Source organism: Podarcis pityusensis (genome assembly GCF_964106645.2).
Source record: "Podarcis pityusensis genome assembly, chromosome: Z".
In the NCBI taxonomy this organism is placed as follows: Eukaryota; Metazoa; Chordata; class Lepidosauria; order Squamata; family Lacertidae; genus Podarcis; species Podarcis pityusensis.
Window position 1 is genome coordinate 20,362,097 of NC_138044.1, and position 21,145 is coordinate 20,383,241.

The 21,145-nt window shown below is 43.3% G+C and overlaps 1 protein-coding gene across 2 annotated transcripts in view; it reads left to right on the forward strand.

The window, feature by feature from the left end:
- AR (androgen receptor) overlaps window positions 1-21,145 on the forward strand; it is a 248,197-nt gene that overhangs the window by 98,656 nt on the left and 128,396 nt on the right. For both annotated transcript variants that reach the window (XM_080989793.1, XM_080989794.1), the window contains exon 2: window positions 4,317-4,468. In XM_080989793.1, the coding sequence (XP_080845919.1) occupies window positions 4,317-4,468 (152 nt within the window). The remainder of the gene's footprint in view (window positions 1-4,316; window positions 4,469-21,145) is intronic.

Genomic DNA, 21,145 nt, shown 5'->3' on the forward strand with positions numbered 1-21,145 from the left:
TAAAGACAGTGTTTGAGAACAGCCTTTTTATAGACTGTGTAAAGAAGAAGAAACGGCTGTCAGAGCTAAGGTTGCACCCGCAAGGTGAGCGTCCAAAGAGCAACAGAGTAAAACACCATCATTTACTGTCAAGGGGTTGTCAGTAATTTGCTGGCAGTAATTTGCTGGGAGTGGTGCAGACTCGCAAGTCCTGTTTCTGGGCTAAGAAGCCTTTCTGAGAACCACACTGCCACTCTGGCTTTTTGTGGGGCAGGCAGGTGTCTCTTTTTGCAGCTGGTGTGCTTAGTGACATTACCATTACATTACCATACATTCATATACAGATGTGTATATTCTTATTATTCTAACTCACATTTAATTGTCAGTAACCAAAACTCATTCCAAGTATAATTGTTTTTAACCAAATAAGGTTTGTGTCTATAAGCTGTCTGTTTATATGTTCCCAGTGTTGTCATGTTGCCAAGTGATTGATTAAGGGAAATCGTGTCTCTGTTCTTCCAGTTCATCAGTAGCAGTCTCTTGGCCATCATCAGGGCGCATAGAATCTATTTTTGTTGTCCTATTGTTAATTTACATGTGATGGGTATATAGTTCAAGAGCATATTCACCTCTGAAAATCTTAATTTGTTTTTTTCTGTGGTGTCTTGTTTATATAGTCCAGCATTTACATCTCCAACAAAGAGCTACATTAGATAGTCCTTTCTTATACAAATGTAAGGGAGTCCAATAAATGCTAAATAATAGTTTCTGTTGATTTAGTCTTAGTTTAAGATCCATCAATGCATCTGATATCGAAGCCAATACATATTCCCACTGTCTAGGTAATAGTGAGCATTCCCATTACTTAGTCCAGTCATTTCTTAAACTTTGCACATCAAACTTATTTGCTGATGATAAATATTTATAAAATGCTTTAGTTTCAAATGCAAATTTGGCCTTTGTACAACAGGCTAGTTTCTACACACATGCATTATCACAGTATCCTCCATCCATCCATGCAAGAGGCATTGAAGTGTGTGCCAGACAGCAGAGCCAGGCCAGAGTCTTGGTGGTGGAGTCCCTCAGAATTCTCTGATTGGCTACCAAGACAGCCAAACAACCGGGGGGGGGGGGGCCTGGAGCCAACACTGGGGGGGGGGGAGGGAACCGTTTCTGAGGGAGTTTTTAGATAGGGATAGAGATAGGGCTTGATTTGAGATGGGAGGTAAGGATTAGGATAAGGTTTGCCTGAGAGAGAGCTGGTTCTGATTTGAGCCAAACAACCACACTGAGGAGACTATCTGTAGCAAGGGGAAAGAGCCTCGCAGCTTAGATAGGAAGACTGGGTTGAGTGTTTGGGGAATATAGTCAGGAGTTAACTGAAGGGCTGAGTCTGAGCCAAAAGCTGTGGGAATCAGACTATCTGGGTCTCATTCCAGTCAGGAGGGGAGATTTCTTCTAGGTAAAGAAGACTCCCAAAGCAATAACAAGGGGTGAGCTGATCCCCTGGGTCTGCTATACTAATTAGAATACCTCAGGTGTGGGATTGTTTTCTTAAAAAAAAAAGTGAAGAAAAGTGCCCCTTTGCTTGTGAACCAAATTAATAAACGGTGTTAAAAGCGTTGATCTGAAGCATCTGCCCAAACTAAGCATAAGGACCTAGAAAGGAGTAACGGAAACTGAAGTGTAACAATTGATTTTAAGTACAGTGGTGCCTCGCAAGACGAAATTAATCCGTTCCGCGAGTCTCTTCGTCTTGCAGTTTTTTCGTCTTGCGAAGCACGGCTATTAGCGGCTTAGCGGCTTTAAGAAAAAGGAAACAAACTCGCAAGAACTCGCAAGATGTTTCGTCTTGCGAAGCAAGCCCATAGGGAAATTCGTCTTGTGGAACGACTCAAAAAACGGAAAACTTTCGTCTAGCGAGTTTTTCGTCTTGCGAGGCATTCGTCTTGCGGGGCACCACTGTAAAGGGAGTTTGAGAGAAGCTGTGACTGTCATACTGTGTTTAAGCCTGTGATGTACCTATATTTAGTTTAAATAATAAGTTCTACCTGAAACAATGTTTCTCCTGACCTAAAGTTGTTTCACCAACTTCAGAGTTGGGTATTTTTTTTGTGTGGGGGAGGGGAGGGGGTAAATCAAACTTTCCTTGTTTGATTAACTCCTGCCTGAGACTCCCTGAATGGCAGTTTCCCTCACACAAGACTCCCTCCCCCGATAGCCTGTGGTAAATTGCAGTCATTTATTTAATTGGCATATAGTGAGGTAGGTCTACTTTAGTCCGCAACAAAGGGTGCATTGCAATCAGGCAGAAACACTTAATGAGGGTGTGAAGTAAGATCAGCTGTGAGTGTCGTGATCTGGCTGTTGATTCCCTGACTATTGATTAGCTGGGATTTCTGCATTTCATAGGGTTGGACTAGGTGACATATGAGGTCTCTACAATTCTCTGATTCTACAATTCTAGGTAGCTTAGGCTGAGAGGTGGTGACTGGCACTCAAGATCACACCCAATGAGCTTCATTGCCCAGTAGGGATTTGAAACCTGCTCTCCCCAAGGTCCTGTTCTGATACTCTAACCACTAGACCACACTGCAAGGGTGGTAGATCTGTGATGAACACGTGCAGGCCAACACTTGATAACGAGCCATGTTCAAAAGCCCAGGGCTGTCGGTTGTTTAAGAGCACAATAAGAGACTGGCAGCTGGATCAGGCCAGCTCTGGTAAAAAAAAAAAAATGTTTGAGGAAATGCAGAATGGCCCTGAACCTTGGAAAGTGTTTCGGAAACTAAGGAGGGTGTTTTCATGCTTTTCTGCCCAATTTGCTCCATGTCTGAGTTTGCCACTTCCTTGCTTCTGCTATCTTTGAAATGTTTCCGTCTTCTTCCCATTCAGAAGGGTTCAAAATCACTGTTTTTAATTGGCTTTAAGAGGGTTCCACATAGCACAGACTGAGAATCCTCAATGCCAAGCCCTGAACAGCATCACTTTTTCATTTAAAGATCAATATGAAGCAACCAGCTTTTGAAGAGCAAATTGCTGTTTAATCCAAGCACAATTTTCAAGGATTAGCATAAGCCTAGACAGGAGAGTGCAAATCATAGAAAGTAGAGTTAAAAGGGACACAAAGGGCCATTAATGTTAGAGAGGATGCTAACAGTTATTCATGCAGACATTTGTTTGTTTGCTTATTCCATAAAATTTATACACTGCTTCATTGTACAGAACCTCAAATCAGTTTATGAAAAGATGAAACAATAAAACTGAGAAAAAATCATAACCATATTGTTAAACATACAAAAGTTAAAATAATAAAGCAGATTAAGATTACCCTCAACTTTCTAAGCATCTGGGTAGGCTTGTCTAAACAAGCATTAAGTATGAAGTTACTTCCACTGTGGACTTGAACCTCCCAAATAAATACTTGTCCTAAGAACACATAGTGTTATATATTAATGGGCTCACACACCAGAATCTTCTGGAAAGCCACTTGCAGAAACAGGAAACTGGGATTCATGTCCATTGAGATCTGACATATTAATGTGCCTGAGCAAATCTGCATTTCTCATTTCCCAGGATTTCCAGGCCCAAGCAAAGCCAGATTTCTGATGGGTCCTGGCTTTGCCCAATAGCTTGAGAGCAGGCATGTTGAACATCTGGACAGGGGTGACCTATTCCAGCAGAAAGTACTTTTAACAATCTGCCTTAAAACTACCGTACATAGGAAAAGGCCCTTAACATTAGTATTGAAGACTCCCTGTTGGGTCACATAAACCGCTTAAGTCTGTCTCCACTTACATACATGAAAGGTCTTTGAAAGTTTAACACAAATGCCATTGTACATTAGTTCAGATTTCACACATAAATTCTCAATCTTTCCAACTTCGCTGAAGGGGTTGCTCCCATAATGGCACTTTTTTTTTTTCATTTATGGTGGGATTGCAGAAATATCACAAATACTTAAATATGCAATTCTGGCATCGTCACAACTTGTACTATTAAATATATGGGATGATACTGTAAAATGATTCTCTTTGAAGGAATTGCTAAGTTGGTTTCTAGTAGCAGCTAGACTTTCTGTTGCATAAAAATGGAAGAACTGAAAGGATCTGTTTCTTGAGTTTTGGCATAAGAATTTACGGAACCTCACAGCTGCTAAAAGGATGACACACAATATAATACATGGAGTTAAGTACCAGTGGAATATTGTCTTAAGATATTTCTCTTTCAGGTTCACACTAATAAACATTTCTGGAATATTCTTTAATATCCAGTAGTTCTTATGCGTTTGACACATTTGCTGATGTTTTCCCCTTTTCTCCTTTTTGCTTCCAAAGGTTGGAGTCTGCAAGAGACCATGTTCTTCCCATTGACTATTACTTCCCACCACAGAAGACATGCCTGATCTGTGGGGATGAAGCTTCTGGGTGCCACTATGGAGCGCTCACTTGCGGGAGCTGCAAAGTCTTTTTCAAGAGGGCAGCTGAAGGTAATTCATCTTTTTGTGTGTTTGTGATGTGTGTGATTGAATGCAAATCAGACGATGGCTGTAGATGTCATTCCCAACGCACAGATATAGGATGGGGTACCCCTGGCTTGACAACAAAAGGGATCTAAGGGTCTTAGGAGACCACAAGAACAACATGAGTCAGTGGTGTGATGCAGCAAAAAAAAGCTATTGCCATTGTACGCTGCATTAACAGATATCAAGGGAAAATAATAGTTTCACTCTATTCTTCCTTGGTCAGACCCCACTGGGAGTCCTGGGTCCATTTCTCAGTGCCACAGTTTAAGAAGTACCATATATACTCAAGTATAAGCCGACTTTTTCAGCACATTTTTTATGCTGAAAAAGCTCCCCTTGGCTTATACTTGAGTGAGGCGGGCAGCAGTGGCAGAGGGACGAGCAGCCCGAAAGGAGCCCTTTCTCGCCACTGGTCCCACCACCCGCCTCTCGCAAGGGCAGGAACAGGAGCCGCAGTTGGGAGAGGCGCTGTGCTGCACTGCGCTTCTCCCAACCACGGCTCCTATGCCTGCTCTTGCAAGCAGCAGAGGTGGCGGTGGAGGAACGAGTGGCCCAAAAGGAGCCCTTTTGGGCTGCTCCTTCCTCCTCTTCCGTCTTTGCTGCTGTCAGCGGCGGAGGAGAAGGAACGAGCAGCCCGAAAGCAGCCCTTTTGAACTGCTTGTTCTTCCTCCACCGCTGCCGCCACCACCAGGTTTGTGGTGTGGTGAACCAGCTTATACTCGAGTATATACGGTATTTTGGCAAGCTATGACGTGTGCAGAGGAGGAGGGTGAAGAATATGATCAAGGGCCTGGAAACCAAACCCTAAGAGGAATGGTCGAGGGAGTTAGGGATGTTTATCCTGGAGAAGAAAAGATGGAGAGGTGACATGATAGCCATCTTCAAATATCTGAAGGGCTGTAACATGGGAGAGAGAGCAGGTTTGTTTTCTCCTGCTTTGGAGAGAAGGTCCTGAACCAATGGATTCAAATTCCAAGAAAGGAGATTTAAACTAAACATTAAGAAGAACTTTCGTAAGGTGAAAGCTGTCAACAGTGAAAAAGACTCCCTCAGAAGGTGATGGACTCTCTTTCATTTGAGATTTTGAAACAGAGTCTACATGGCCATCTGTCAGGGATTCTTGAGCTGTGGTTAATGCGTTTCAGGGGTTGCACTAGATTGAGGCCCCTTCCAACTCTACAACAGTGGTGAGATCCCGTTGCTCTGTCCCAGCAGTTTGAAAGCACAGATAAATAGGTACCGTTGCAGCAGGAAGGTAAATGGTGTTTCCGTGTGCTCTGGAACTCATCATAGTGTCCTGTTGCTCCTGAACTGTTTTAGTCATGCTGACCAGAAAGCTGTGTGTGGACAAATGCTAGCTCTCTCAGCCTGAAAAATGAGATGAGTGTCATACCCCATAGTCACCTTTGACTGGACTTAACCGTCCAGGGGTCCTTTACCTTTACCTTTTTACCTCTATGATTCTGTGATTTCATTGGGTTAAGCAGCCCAGTCTACATTTAATTTCCTTATTAAAACTCTTTAGCAGACAGTAATCTTAGTGTTTGCCTGCTCAGGGTGAGGACTTCCCATCTTGTCTTTAAATAAAGTTTTCCATTGATTCTACCCGCCCACCGCCAGAAAACGGTGCTGGGTTAGGAAGGATAGTGGCAATTTTATTATCTGCCAGATTTCCACCTCCAAATGGCTCCCCCTCCAAATCTGTTTTTTTTTGGGGGGGGGCACATCTTGTTAGAGAAACTAAATTATTGAAGGAGAAATAGGTTGATAAGGGAAAGGAATGGAACTTTCCTTGTAGTGTGGTATGGTGGCTGGATTATCAGACTAGGACGTGGGAGACCAGGGCTTAGATCCCCAGATGGCCGTGAAGCTCCCCTAGGAGACAATGCTGCTCAGCCTGAACTACCTCACATTTTTGTGAGAATTAAATGTGGAGTAGACGGTCTCAGGTTCAATCCCTGACAGCATCTCCAGGTAGGGTTGGGAATCACCCCTGCCTGAAAGGAAAGCCTGGAGAGCTTCTGCCAGTCAGAGTAGGCAATACTGGGCTAGATGGACCAGTGGCGTGACTCAATATAAGGCAACTTCCTATGCTATCCTCCTCCCATCCTATTTTGTTCAGGTGAACATAAATTGATTGCACTCTGAGCTTTCACCTCAAAGACCAGGATGTGAAGCTTTATGCTTCCCTGCGCACCCCTGAGCTCCAGAGCTGGGCAGGTCTTCCAGAGGGGCTATGATTGGGGTTTTGGTGTGGATCCCTGGCATGCTGTTGTTGTTGTTTCTTATTTAGAGGTGACAGCAAGATGGCAAGTTTGTTCAAGCTGAAGGGAAAGAAAAGATTGTGGCTTTTAAATTTGCGAAGATGGGAGGAACAGGCAGCAGTTCAGATCCCATATATTTGGAAACATAAGTACTGCCATAAATTAGAGGCACCCGGCTGGGGTGTTCAGAGGGGACCCACCCAATACCCATCACATTATTTTCTCCTAATGTGAACATCTACTAAGCGCACTGTCTGCTGGCAGTAATAAGTCATCTGCCACATTTTTATGATATTACTTAGCAAAGAGGCACATCTTGGTCCGCCAGCCAAAGTACTCGCATTTGAGGATTTGACCGTGCTGTTCTGTCTGATATGTTTCTCAGTCATCACATGGAGGGCTTCTGCGCACTCACTTTTCATGCTGTATGCAGTGACTTTGCACAGCATTTGTGATTATAGGTTTGTAGATAGCGCCACAAATCTAACTCAATGATGTAATATTGGAAAGTGTTAATCACTTCTCCTACCTGGGCAGTTACCTTTCCACAAGGGCTGACATTGATGCTGAAATCCAGCATCGCCTGAGCTCTGTGAGTGCAGCCTTCTCTCAACTGAAGTGCAGAGTATTTGAGGACCAGGACATTTGCAGGAAAACCAAAATGCTTGTTGACAAAGCTATTGCACTACCAACTTTACTGTATGCTTGTGAAACATGGACCACTTCTAAATGCCATCTCCAGCTCCTTGAAAGTTTCCAGCAACAGTGTTTCTGAAAAAAATTACATATCACTTGGGAAGACAGGTGAACTAATGCCAGTGTACTGGAAGAAGCAAAGATTACCAGTGTCAAAGCAATCATTCTTCAACATCAACTTCGTTGAACTGGTCATGTTGTTCGGATGCCTGCTTATCGTCTTCCAAAGCAACTACTCTATTCCGAACTTAAAAATGGAAAGCGTAATGCTAGTGGTCAACAAAAGATGTTTAAAGACTTTCTCAAAGTAAATCAAAAAAAATGTAATATAAACACCAACAATTGGGGAACACTGGCCTGCGAGTGCTCCAATTGGAGAACAGCCTTTACCAAAGATGTCATGGACTTTGAAGAAGCTTGAACTCAGGACGAAAGGGAGAAATGTTCTAAGCGGAAGGCACATTTGGCAAACCCTCAACATGATCAACTTCTGCCCGGAAACCTATCTCCCACTGTGGAAAGACATGTGGATCCAGAATTGACCTCCACAGTCACTTATGGACTCACTGTCAAGACCGTGTTCATAGAAGACAATCTTACTTTGCTACGAGTGATAGAAGAAGAAGAAGAAGAAGAAGAAGAAGAAGAAGAAGAAGAAGCCGATGACGACTTGGAAGGGATCCCATGGGCTTTCTAGTCAAATCCCCTTCAATGCAGGAATCCCAGGTGAATAATCCCTGACAATTTATGCTTAAAAGCCTTCGAGGAGAAAGAAGCCACCACCTTGTGAGGGAGCCTGTTCCACTGTCATGGAAACATAGAATTGGAAGGGACCCCAAGGGTCATCTAGTCCAACTGCATGCAATTCTGGAATCTCAGCTAAAGCATTTATGACAGATGGCCATCCAGCCCCTTCTTTAAAACCTCCAATGAATGCTCTTACCATTGTAAAGTTCCTTTATAATGTTTAGTTGGAATCTTCTTTCTTGCTATCATTTTCTCTAAACTAAAATATCCCCAATGCTGCAAGGGGAGGCACTCCATCACCTTCATCATTTTAGCTTCCCTTTTCTGAATGCAATTAAGGCCCCATTTGCACCTTACGTTTAAAGCACTATTATACCATGTTAACATACATGGCTTCTCCCAAAGAATCCTGGGAACTGTCATTTGTTAAGGACATTGTGAGTTGTTAGGAGACCCCTAATCCCTTCACATAGCTACAGTTCCCAAAATACAGTGGTATCTCGGGTTACAGACACTTCAGGTTACAGACTCCGCTAACCCAGAAATAGTACCTCGGGTTAAGAATTTTGCTTCAGGATGAGAACAGAAATCATGCGGTGGCGGCAGCGGGAGGTCCCATTAGCTAAAATGGTACCTCAGGTTAAGAACAGTTTGAGGTTAAGAACAGATCTCCAGAACGAATTAAGTTCTTAACCCAAGGTACCACTGTATTAGTATTAGTCCTCAGGACTGTTCACAACAAAAAATCACAATATAAAAACAGAAAATACATAACAAAAACAACCCAATAATCCCCACTTCCACAACACTTTTTAAAAGGGTATTGGATGTCAGTCAGCCAAAGGCCTGGTTGGAGAAGGTTTTCACTTGGCACCTAAAGGTATATAATGAAGGCACCCTGGGGAGAGAATTCCGCAAATGGAATCACTGAAAAAAAAAAAAAAAAAAAGGCCTGTTCTCATGTTGCCACCCTCCAGACCTCAGGTGGAGGAGGCACACGAAGAAGGGCTTCAGAAGATGACCTCAGGGTCTGGGTAGGTTCATATGGAGAAAGGCAGTCCTTGAGGTATTGCGGTCCCGAGCTGTTTAAGGCTTTATATGTCAAAACCAGAGTAGTTTAACAACCAATCGCTCTTCCGAGGCAGCTCTGAGAACTGTGTCTCTGTTTGGGAATAGAGGCCTCTTAATAACTGTCAGTGCCCTTAACGAACTACAGTTCTCAGGAGTATTTGAGGGGAGAAGCCATGACTGTTTAAACTGGCACAATACTGCCTTAAATGTATGGTGCAGGTATGGCCTGAGTGTGCATTGGCGTATAATACCTACCTATTGTGGCACATGGAATCCAGAGTGGCCTTGGCACTAGGATCCTTCATGCCTGCATGCTTTATTTCAGGTCAATCCGGGGCAGAAATAAAAACCCCACTTAGCAAAGGATACTTTCTTTCTTTGGCATCTTTGGATGAAATTTAGAGCTTTCCAGCTTGGCTCTTGAAGTGCTTCTCAATCTCGTCTTCACCAAGGGGTAAAGCACACATCCTGTCAGAGAGCCCCCAAATGTTCTCTGTTTGCCAAACAGCCATTCAATTTGCACAGCTGGATTGGACTTGTCAGACTCGAAAGTGGAATAGCAGCAACAGATACATGTAATTGGGTTTGGAAGGACATTGGCAGAGATGTCACACAGAGGGATTCCAGAAGTGAGATATCAAAGGGCAAAGAGGGTCAGGCCGTGAAGGATCTGCAGGAGTAAAGGGGAGGAGGATTCAGAGAGAGCGACTCTTTTACACTTTGGAATGCCTGGGCAACGCAGGGCCTGTTAGCAAAGGGTAAGTTTGCAAGGGGTGTTGTTGTTGTTTTTAATTAAATTAAAAATCCCATCCTGGGCTCTCTCCTCCCCCTCCCCCACCACCCTAGCATTTGCATTGTTGCATTGCACACCATGTGCATGGAATGTGCCTCTCACAAACCCTGGAGGTGTTTGTGAATGTGTGCAGGTCATAATGATAAAAATATTCTGCAAGTATGTCGGTGTTGTTTGCAGACTCGCTTCTGTCCTTCCCTTGCAAGAATGAGACCAGGAATCACCATACAGAGGAGTAGTGGTTCAGAATTGAAAGACCTTTGGGACAGTCTATTTTCAGCACCCCAGAGGTGGCTCCTCTATATTTAGTGGCTGAGGGACATAACATTAATCTTTTTGGATGCTGGCCTTGGATTCTCCTCCATTTTGCACTGCAAGGCAAAATGGAGATATTCTGCAGGCCCTGAAGCTTATTTTTCACCTTCCTCATACAAAGCAATAGCAATTTGGGTAACTTTTATTGAATCACTACATATTTTTGTTGTTGTTGTTAGAATTATTTTATTTCACAAAATTTATACATACACCATTCAGTTGCTTAAAAAGATCACCTCAAAGTAGTTTACAGAAAATCAGTAATCACTGGAAACAACTCTTTAAAACATTTAAAAAATAAAATCAGCAGTAAACTAAAAATAGCTTAAAACGTTCACCAGTGTTCTACATGCCTAGAGAAGCTTATTTAAAGAAAAAGGTTTTTAGCAGGCACCAAAAAGAGTACAGCAAAGGTGCCTGTCTAATGTGTCAATAGGCAGGGAGTTCCAAAGTGTAGGTGCTGCCACTCTAAATGATTGACTGTGTAATGGGGATTATATGGCACATGCAACAGTGCCAGTTCCGCAGATGGAAGTAGTCGAGCAGGGGTGGAGGTGTAAGGTGATTTCACAGGTAAATTGATCAGAAGTTGTTACGGGCTTTATTGACTAATAGTAACACCTTGATATGGTCTGAAGCTCAACATCAAAAAAACTAAGATCATAGCCACTAGTCCCTGTTTACCAGCTCCATCTGGTACGTAGGCTGAGACCTCATCTGCTTGCAGACTGTCTTGCCAGAGTGGTGCATGCTCTGGTTATCTCCCGCTTGGACTACTGCAATGCGCTCTACGTGGGGCTACCTTTGAAGGTGACCCGGAAACTACAACTAATCCAGAACACGGCAGCTAGACTGGTGACTGGGAGCGGCCGCCGAGACCATATAACACCGGTCTTGAAAGACCTACATTGGCTCCCAGTACGTTTCCGAGCACAATTCAAAGTGTTGGTGCTGACCTTTAAAGCCCTAAACGGCCTCGGTCCAGTATATCTGAAGGAGCATCTCCTCCCCCATCGTTCTGCCCGGACACTGAGGTCCAGCTCCAAGGGCCTTCTGGCGGTTCCCTCACTGCGAGAGGCCAGGTTACAGGGAACCAGGCAGAGGGCCTTCTCGGTAGTGGCGCCCGCCCTGTGGAACGCCCTCCCATCAGACATCAAAGCGATAAACAACTACCTGACATTCAGAAGACATCTGAAGGCAGCCCTGTTCAGGGAAGTTTTTAATATGTGACATTTTAGTGTATTTTTCATCTTTGTTGGAATCTGCCCAGAGTGGCTGGGGAAACCCAGCCAGATGGGCGGGGTACAAATAATAAATTATTATTATTATTATTATTATTATTATTATTATCACCTCCTGGCAAATAGAAGGGGAAGAAATGGAGGCAGTGAGAGATTTTATTTTCTTGGGTTCCGTGATCACTGCAGATGGTGACAGCAGTCTGCTTCTTGGGAGAAAAGCAGTGACAAACCTAGACAACATCTTAAAAAGCAGAGACATCACCTTGCCGACAAAGGTCTGTATAGTTAAAGCTATGGTTTTCCCAGTAGTGATGTATGGAAGTGAGAGCTGGACCATAAAGAAGGCTGATCGTTGAAGAATTGATGCTTTTGAATTATGGTGCTGTAGGAGACTCTTGAGAATCCCATGGACTGCAAGAAGATTAAATCTATCCTTTCTTAAGTAAATCAGCCCTGAGTGCTCACTGGAAGGACAGATCCTGAAGCTGAGGCTCCAGTACTTTGGCCACCTCATAAGAAGAGAAGTCTTTCTGGAAAAGACCCTGATGTTAGGAAAGATTGAGGGCACAAGGAGAAGGGGACGACAAAGGACGAGATGTTTGGACAGTGTTTTCGAAGCTACCAACATGAGTTTGACCAAACTGCGGGAAGCAGTGGAACACATGAGTGCCTGGTGTGCTCTGGTCCATGGGGTCATGAAGAGTCAGACATGACTAAACAACTAAACAACAACAACAACACCTTGAACTTGGCCCAGTTGGAAAACAGCAACCATCCCAGATCTCTGAGTGCACTTCTTTGCTGACAGTCTTATGCCTAATAAAAGTCAGTATGCTGGCGAAGAGCACAAAGCAGATGTCCCTTTTAAATGTGTTTGTGCGAGGGGGGCTTTAATGTTTTGTGTCCTTTTTTTCTTGCTTTTACCATGTATTTTGCATCCAATTGGTTTGTGGACTGTATAACCCCCATTAGCCCAAGCATTCATGGCCAGTGGTCAGGGCTGAAGGGAATTAAATTCCAACTATGTTTGGAGATCCAAGACTGGGGAAGTCTTTATGGACCATACTGTCCAGATCAATGGTTCCCAAACTTTCTGGTCACTTGGTTCTATAAACTTATCCCCAGAGCCTGCTACCCTACCATATACAAAGTGTTATTCGGAATGGTGGTTTGCACAACCTACTAAGGAAGGTAACAACACAGTAAAATTCAAAAACGCAGTAAAATTCAAAATTATAACAATTAATTGCACAAAATCCAATTTGTTTAGTTTGATTAATTCAGCAAAATGGATGAGCTTGATCCAGTGATACCTGCTTTTCAATGTCTGATAGTCATTAACACCTGCAACCCTTCAGCCCCCTTGCCTCTTAGTGCCCCGCTGGGGGGCAGGCTGCGCTACCAACCACTTTGGGAAACACTGGTCTAGAATGGTTGAAATAGTATGGGGCACTTGCATAAGGTTCCAGCCCTAGGACAGGATCCCAAGCCCAGTTCTCACTGCAGATGGAAGAGCAGTCATTTTTGATCTTGCATTGGTTTCTGTCCCCTGTCCAGGCATTGTGCAACTGATGTGCATGGTTAGTCTCTCCTCTGATACAACTTGCTCAGTATCCTAAGAACATAATAAGCGACCAGCTGCTGGATCATGCAGTGGCCCATCTAGTTGAGCAGTCTTTTCTCAAAGTTGCCAACCAGGTGCTTGTGGGAAGGTGGCAAGCAGGACCTGAGCACAACAACAATGCTCACTTGTGATTCCCAGCAACTGGTCATACACATTGTTTTTCTTGAACATCCCATGATCACCCTTCTGAGCAGCCCAATCAAGGAGCATCCTGTTGAGTAAGTTCTGTGTATTTCAATAGTTTGTGGTTTAGGGTTCATTCACACATCCTTTGGTGTTGCGTTTCTAGGCACAGGTCAAGGCTTTCCAGGTTCGTATCCAAGCATTATTTTTTGTTTTTTGCTTTGGTCCCGACACATTCTCTGGGAAAACCTGCATTGAGTAAATGGCAATTGAGTTTTACTAGGGAAAGTGTGGAGCAAAGTTATGTGTAGATGAGCCCTTCTTTTATTGGCTTCAGTTAGAGATTGTACTGTAAGAACATAAGAAGAGCCTGCTGGATCAGGCCAGTGGCTCATATAGTCCAACATCCTCTTCTCACTGTGGCCAAAATGATTCTCATGGGAAACTTGCAAGCAGGATCTGATCCCTCTTCCCTCTCATGGATTCCAGCAACGAGTATCCAGAAGCATTACTACTTCCAACTGTGTAGGCAGAGCACAGCGATCATGTCTAGTAGCCAATAATTTGTCTAATCCTCTTTTAAAGCCATCTAGGTCGGTGGCCATTGCTGCCTCCTGAGAGAAGGAGTTCCATATTTGGCAGTGTGGATTTCTTTTATCTGCCCTGAATCTTGCAACATTCAGCCTCATTGGATGTTTGTAAGTTCCAGCATTATGAGAAACGGAGACAAACAGCTGGTTGCCAGTTCATTTCCAGACCTAATTCCTGCCTCCTGTGGGAGCGAGTTCCATGGTTTGTGCTGCATCAAGAAATAGTTTCTTTTCTCCATCCTTTCCTGTTGTGCTGTATGTGGGGCTACCCTTGAAGACAGCTCAGATGAAACATTAGTCCATGTTCTCCTATACTGACATTTTAACGGGGACATTAGATCCCCTTTTATCACCCATGTACTATTTCTACGCTAGGGGAACTTGGATGAGTTTTATCTCAGTTTTATACCTGTTTTACTGTCTGATTTCAACCTTATGATCATAGAAAATATAGCCAGGTTCCTTGCTGTAGCTATCAAAACTCTGTCATAATTATAAAAGGAGAGTCAAGTTCCGTCTGTCTTATTATCTATTCCTGATCGTTAAGTGGTTTTGTGATATCCATTTTAAAAAGTGCCATTTATGTAGATGTAGATTGTCTGGATCCTACTCGCTTCCCTCTTTTTTGATGTTTATAGGCTGAAGACCAAATTAACTTTTGTTAGAACTTGATATTTTTGTGTGGCAACACCTATACTCTAAAACTCCCTACCTCTTGATATGAGGCTGGTGCCTTAACTGCACTCCTTTTGCTGCCTGCTCAAAACATTTTATTTTAAACAAGCCTGTCCAGATATTTAGAAAGTTTTAATCCGTTTTTTCTCTATTTTTATTTTAACATGTTTAAAGTCTTCTATTGTTGTTAATTGTTCTTATCAATAATTTCATTGTTTAATCTTTTTTTGTAAACCACTTTGGGGGGCTTTATTTACAATCAACAAGGGTATAAATTTTATGTAATAAAATAAATAAGCTGAACTGGTTTGGAAGATGGACTATCTATAAGTGCAAAGTTCAGTAGCCAATCACTAAGTGGTTCAGCCAGCCAGTATTATATTACCACCAATTCAGTGGGATTTTCACCTGCTCCTGATATGCTTCTGAACCTAATTCAAAATGTTACTGCTGATCTTTAAAGCCCCACATGACTTAGTATCCAGGTACCTAAGGAGCACCTCCAATGTTATATTGCTGTGTTAAGATCTGAAGGAAAGGCTCATCTTAGAAGACATTCACACCATAGATATGAAGCGCTATGATGCCACGTTAAACAGTCACAGCTTCCCCCAAAGTGTTATAGGAGCTGTAGTTTGTTAAGGAAGCTGAGGGTTAAGAATGTAGGAATAGCCAGCTGGGTCAGACCAATGGCCCGTCTAGTCTAGCATCCTGATCTCACAATGGCCAACTAGATACCTCTTTTGGTAAGCCCACAAGCAGGCCCTGAGCACAAGAGCAATCTGCCGCTCTGTGGTTTCTAGCAACTGGTATTCAGAAGCAATGCTACCTCAAACTATGAAGGCAGAGCCGTGGGCATCATGGCTAATACCCGTCAATAGCCTTCTCTTCCATGAATTTTTCCAGTCCTCTTTTAAAGCCATCCAGGTTGGTGGCCACCACAGTATGCTGCATTAAGAAGCCTTTCTTTTATCTGTACTCAATATTCCCACATTCATTGGATGCCCACAAGTTTCAGTATTATGAGAGAGGGAGAAAAACTTTTCTTTCTCCACTTTCTCCATGCCATGCATAATTTTGTGAACTTCCATCATGTCACCTGTTACTTGCCTTTTCTCTAAACTAAAAAGACCCAAATGCTGCAGCCTTTCTTCATGGGGGAGTCGCTCCACCCCCTTTATCATTTGGGCTGCCATTTTCCAAACACTTTATAACTCTGCAATATCCATTTTGAAGTGAGGCGACCAGAACTGCCTACACAGTATTTCAAATGTGGTCACACCCTAGATTTGTACAGTGGTATTATGGTACTTCAGCTTGAAACCAGGAGGCTGTTTGAGAATACGGATGCATGTGAGGACTAGAAGGAGGGAGCTGGAGGTAACTTGGGCAAAATATTTGATCATACAAGAGGCAAAGGTGTGGTTGCATTACACAAGCCCCAAGGCTTTTGCAGTAAATCATGATAGGGATGCCCATTCCTTAATAATAATGAATTAACAAAGATGGGGGGGGGAGAGACTATAGCTATGCCTTCCCATAGTCATAACCTGAGTTTGTTTGAAGTTTCTGAATCCTGTTTCCATGCACCAGAGACATTCTTCAGATCCTGAAATCTACAGCTAGTTGGCAGTTTCAAAACACATTAATAAGTTACTATAGAAGCTTGAAAATCGTCACAAAATGATAGCAGTGTCAAATGTTATGATGATATGGGAGAAAGAGCAGTAGGTGACATGCCCTCCTTTATATATTTTTATTTGTATCCCACTGTTCCTCCAAGGAGCTCAAGGTGGCATACGTGGTTCTCTTCCCTCCTCATTTAAGCCCCACAAAATCCCTGTGAGGTAAGTAAGGCTGAGAGCCTGAGACTGACCACCAAGGTTACTCAGTAAGCTTCATGGTCTAGTGGGGATTTGAACCCTGGTTTCTCAGGTTAGAGTCCAACACTCTAACCCAGAGCTTTCCAAATTTTTCATGTTGGTGACACACTTTTCAGACATGCATCATATCACACCACAGTAATTCAGTTTTACTAGCAAACCAGAGGTTAAACGAACCCCTTTCCAGCCCCAGGAGGAGCACAAGGAGCATTCGCACGACAAGCCTATACACTGCTGCTGACATGCTAATGTATCACGACACACAGTTTGGAAAGCTCTGCTCTAACTACTACACCATGACTGGCTCTCCTGAACTGAATTTGGCTCTTGTTGACTGTTCTTAAAATTAATTAATTCCTTAGCAAGACTCCTCATTTTTTTAAAAAAACTGTATAGAATATAAAAGTAGAATTCGCATCCTGAAATTTTGCCCAATTTTGAGTCTGACTACATGGTTTTAAAGTTCAAGCAAACCTGGATCCTGGCTCTCACTGCTTCATGCAACTTTGGTTTCCCACTTTCTAATCAGATTCTGTGCCAAAATGCATCTTGGGACAAAAATCTAATTTATAGCCCACCCTCCTTCCCCTCTCTTTGTGTGTGTCAAATATATGGAAATTCTAAACCATGACATTCATTTTTGCAACTTCCAAATCTTTCTGCAGCCTTTGCAGTTAACTTACCCAAGATAGGAAAAATCAGGGGGATTCAAATATTAAGGAGCAAGGGAAACTGGAAACAAATTATTTGTGTTGGCAGCTAGCTGTTAACCTGGCCTTGGTTCTGCTCTGACAAATCAGTAGTCTTTGGCAAACTGGTATGTAGAGCAAAGGGAGGATTTGTTCACTGCGGAGCAACATGAAAAGGTTGCCTGAGCTCACGCAGAGAGCCACGTGAGCAAGATGACTGGAAGTGGGACTTGTGCCGGAGGTTGAGCATAAAAAGAGCCCTGCTGATCAGTCCCGGGGGCTCACCTAGCCCAGCATCCTGTCCTTGAAGTGGTCAAACCAGATGCCTGTGGGAAACCAGGGAGCAGACTCCAAGTGCAAGATCCCTCCTGCGGTTTCCAGCAACTGGTATTCAGAAATATTGCTGCCTATGACTGTGTGGAGCAGAGCAGAGCCATGATGGCCAGCAACCACTGATAGCCCTCTCCTCCTCCATGAATTTGTCCAATCCTCTTTTAAAGCCATCTGAGTTGGTGACCATCCCTGCCTCCTGCAGGAGGGAGTTCCACAGTTTAACTAAGTGCTGCATGAAGAAGCAACTTTGAACCTTCTGAGCTGCCCTCAGCCCACGAAACATAAACTGTCCTATTAGTAGGTTGCCAATGACACTTCCCCATTCCATGCAAGGAAGCTGTTTATTGAAACTCTGCTGGGGAGATGGTTCTGCTTCATGGATTAAACAAGCTCTGCAGGAGTGGAGCTGAAAACAGGGCTCCCCTTTCCTTTCCTTCTTTTTAAAACCTTTTGCAGAGTTCTAGAAGAAGAAAGTAAATTAATGCAGAATAAGTCAAGTGACTTTACTTTTCACAATTTATTCTGATGAGAATAACCTGGGCCAGACACTTCCCTAGCTATTATTAACTGTGAGAAAGAACCTTACAGAATGCAGAACAAGATTATTTATTTATTTTTTTGCTGCAGTACCTTCAACCAGGAGTGGGGGGTGGGGAGGCAGGTTGGGTGGGGCATGCTAGGGATCATTAGGAAAGGAATTGAAAATAAAACAGCCAATATCGTAATGCCATTATATAAGTCTATGGTGCAACCACATTTGGAGTACTGCTGTTTTGTTCACCTCACCTCAAAAAGGGTACTGTAGTGGTGGAATAGGGCAATGTTCACAATAGGGCAACCAAAATGATAAAGTGGGTGGAGTGACTCCCCTATGAATAAAGTTTGGCGTGTTTGGGACTTGAAAAAGGAGAAGAGGAGGTGACATGATAGACGTTTATAAAAAATTATGCAGGGCATGGAGAAAAAGTGGATAGAGGACCGTTTTTCTCCCTCTCATAACACTAGAATGTGTGGGCATCCAGTGAAGCTGAATGTTTGGTGATTCAGGATGCATAAAAGAAAAGACTTCTTCACACAGCACTATAAAACTTGCTCCCGTAGGAGGCAATGATGGCCAAAAAATGGGATTGCTTTTAAAGAGGGTTGCACAAATTAATGAAGAAGGACAAGTTTATTGATGGCAAGGATCCTAGCAAGGATGGTTGTGCTGCGCCCTCTACAGTTTGAGGCAGCAATGCTTCTGAATGCCAGCTGCTAGAAACCATAGAAGGGGTGAGTGTTGCTCTTGTGTTTGAATCCTCCTTGCAGGTTTCCCTCAGACATCTGGTTAGGCAATGTGGGAGGAGGATACTGGACTAGATAGGCCACTGGACTAGTCCAGCAGGATCTTCTTAGGTTCTTAAAAGCCTGCCTGAATTCCCCAAAAGGGTGAACTGGGCAAGGTTGGGAAGAAATAACAGGAGGCATACGGCAGCCCACACGGCTTTTTGGTGGTGAACATTGTAGCTGGGCTGAGGAATCTGTCTGAACAAGCTGGAGCCAGCCTGTATTCAGCATGGCCCTATGCATCTCATGGAATGTCTATAAATTAAGGGAGAGCTGCCTTGCAAGTATGGAAGGGAGAGATTTATGTGCTTTTAAGAGTCCTCCAGTGGAATGAACCACTCTGGATGGGGAGCTATCTGCCTTTTCTGGGAGTGCCAAACCTACTGCTCACACAGAGCTTGACAGCTGGGGGCCCAAACCCACAAGAACAAATGGATGCAAAGAACTCGGCCCTCCAGAATTGTAGGATTTTACTTATTTTACTGAATTCTTATCCCACCTTTTTCTCCAGTGAGCTCAAGGTGACATACATGGTTCTCTCCCCATCCCCATTTAATCCCCAAGGATTACATCAATCCTGTGATGTAGATTAGGCTGAGAGACAATGGCTGGCCCCCAAGATCACACCCTGTGAGCTTTATGACCGAGTAGAGAATCGAACCCTGGTCTCTTCCAGATCCTAATTGAGGTGGATTGGGTACCCTAGGCTGACCAGAACAAATTTACAGTGTATTTGAGGTTTTTAAGCAGAGTTGGGCTGGCCACCTATCAGAAATTCTTTAGCTGTGATTTTTGCATTGCAGGGGGTTGGACTAGATGGCCCTTGGGGTTCCCTTCCAACTCTGCAATTTTGTGATTCTATGATGGTGGTGGGGATTTCAGGAAGCAAACGTTTTGGCCATTTAGGTAGGGAGTGAGTGGAAATTTTGTGAAAATTACCATTTGCAGTAGCTTAGCTTAGCTTTTCAGTTTTGCAAAGTTTTCACTGGTGCAGCAGCGGCAACAGATGTCCTTTCAGTGGCTTCCTACTGGCTGATGCCCATCTCCTGTCCCCACATTCCTGTCTCCCACAGTGTGTGAGGCGTAGGATTGTTTCAAGACTTCTTGGGATTGCTGGTGTTGATTGCCAAGGTCTCTCTCTCTTTCTCTCTCTTGGGATTGCTAGTGTTGATTTCCAAGGTCTCTCTCTCTCTCTCTCTCTCTCTCTCTCTCTCTGTGTGTGTGTGTGTGTGTGTTTTAAAGATAGAGACCATACCACCACAAGTGATGCATTTTTAGATTTTAATGCTATGCTGGATAATAGAATAATAGAATTGTAGAGTTGGAATCAACAAAACAAGTCATCTAGTTCAACTCCCTGCACTGCTATCTCCAAAATAGATGGTGCATAGATCTGGTTTTGTACCTTGGGGTGGACATGTTCTCCTCTCCACCATTTATAATATTGCAGGCAGGATGTCCCATTTAAAAAAATAAGGAAGGGGAGGGGCCATCAGACCACATGTTGCTGTCAATTCCCCCCTCCCCAATGAACTCTGAAATCCCCCTGATGCAAACCTTCCATGCACATTTCTTTTGCATAAATTGTTTGATACATGGAAGTGTGTAAAACTGGGGTGCAGAGGTAATTGAGAAGAAATCTCTGTTTGTGAAACTGAAAAATATGGAAGTGTTTGCAAAAAATAGTTTATATATGCACCTTGCATGCAAACAGGACCACAGTTTTCCTAACTCGGTAAAATGCAAATGTTAAAATTCATCTCAGCTCAAAAAGGATATTGTATTTGGAAAAAAGTTATTTAAAGGGCATCCAAAATGATCAGGGTATGGAGCGACTCCCTGATGAAGAAAGGTTGCAGGGTTTGGGTCTTTTGAGTTTAGAGAAAGGGAAAATAAGAGATCACATTATAGACATTTATAAAATGATGCATGGGCTGGAGAAAGTAGATAGAAAAAAGTTTTTGCTTCCTCTCTCATAACAGTAGAACTCATGAACATCAAATTAACTTGAATGTTGGAAGATTCAGGACAGCTACAAGAAAGTCTTCACACAGCACATAGTTAAACTTTGCAACCCAACCTAGATGGCTTTAAAAGAGGATTAGACAAATGCATGCAGGAAGAGAAGGCTATTGATGGCTACTAGTTGGGATGGCTGTGATCTGCCTCCACAGATGGAGATAATAATGCTGCTGAGTGTTCCTGATTGCAGGTTTCCCCCCAGGGTATCTGGTTCGCTACTAGGAGAAGAGGATGCTGAACTAGATGGGC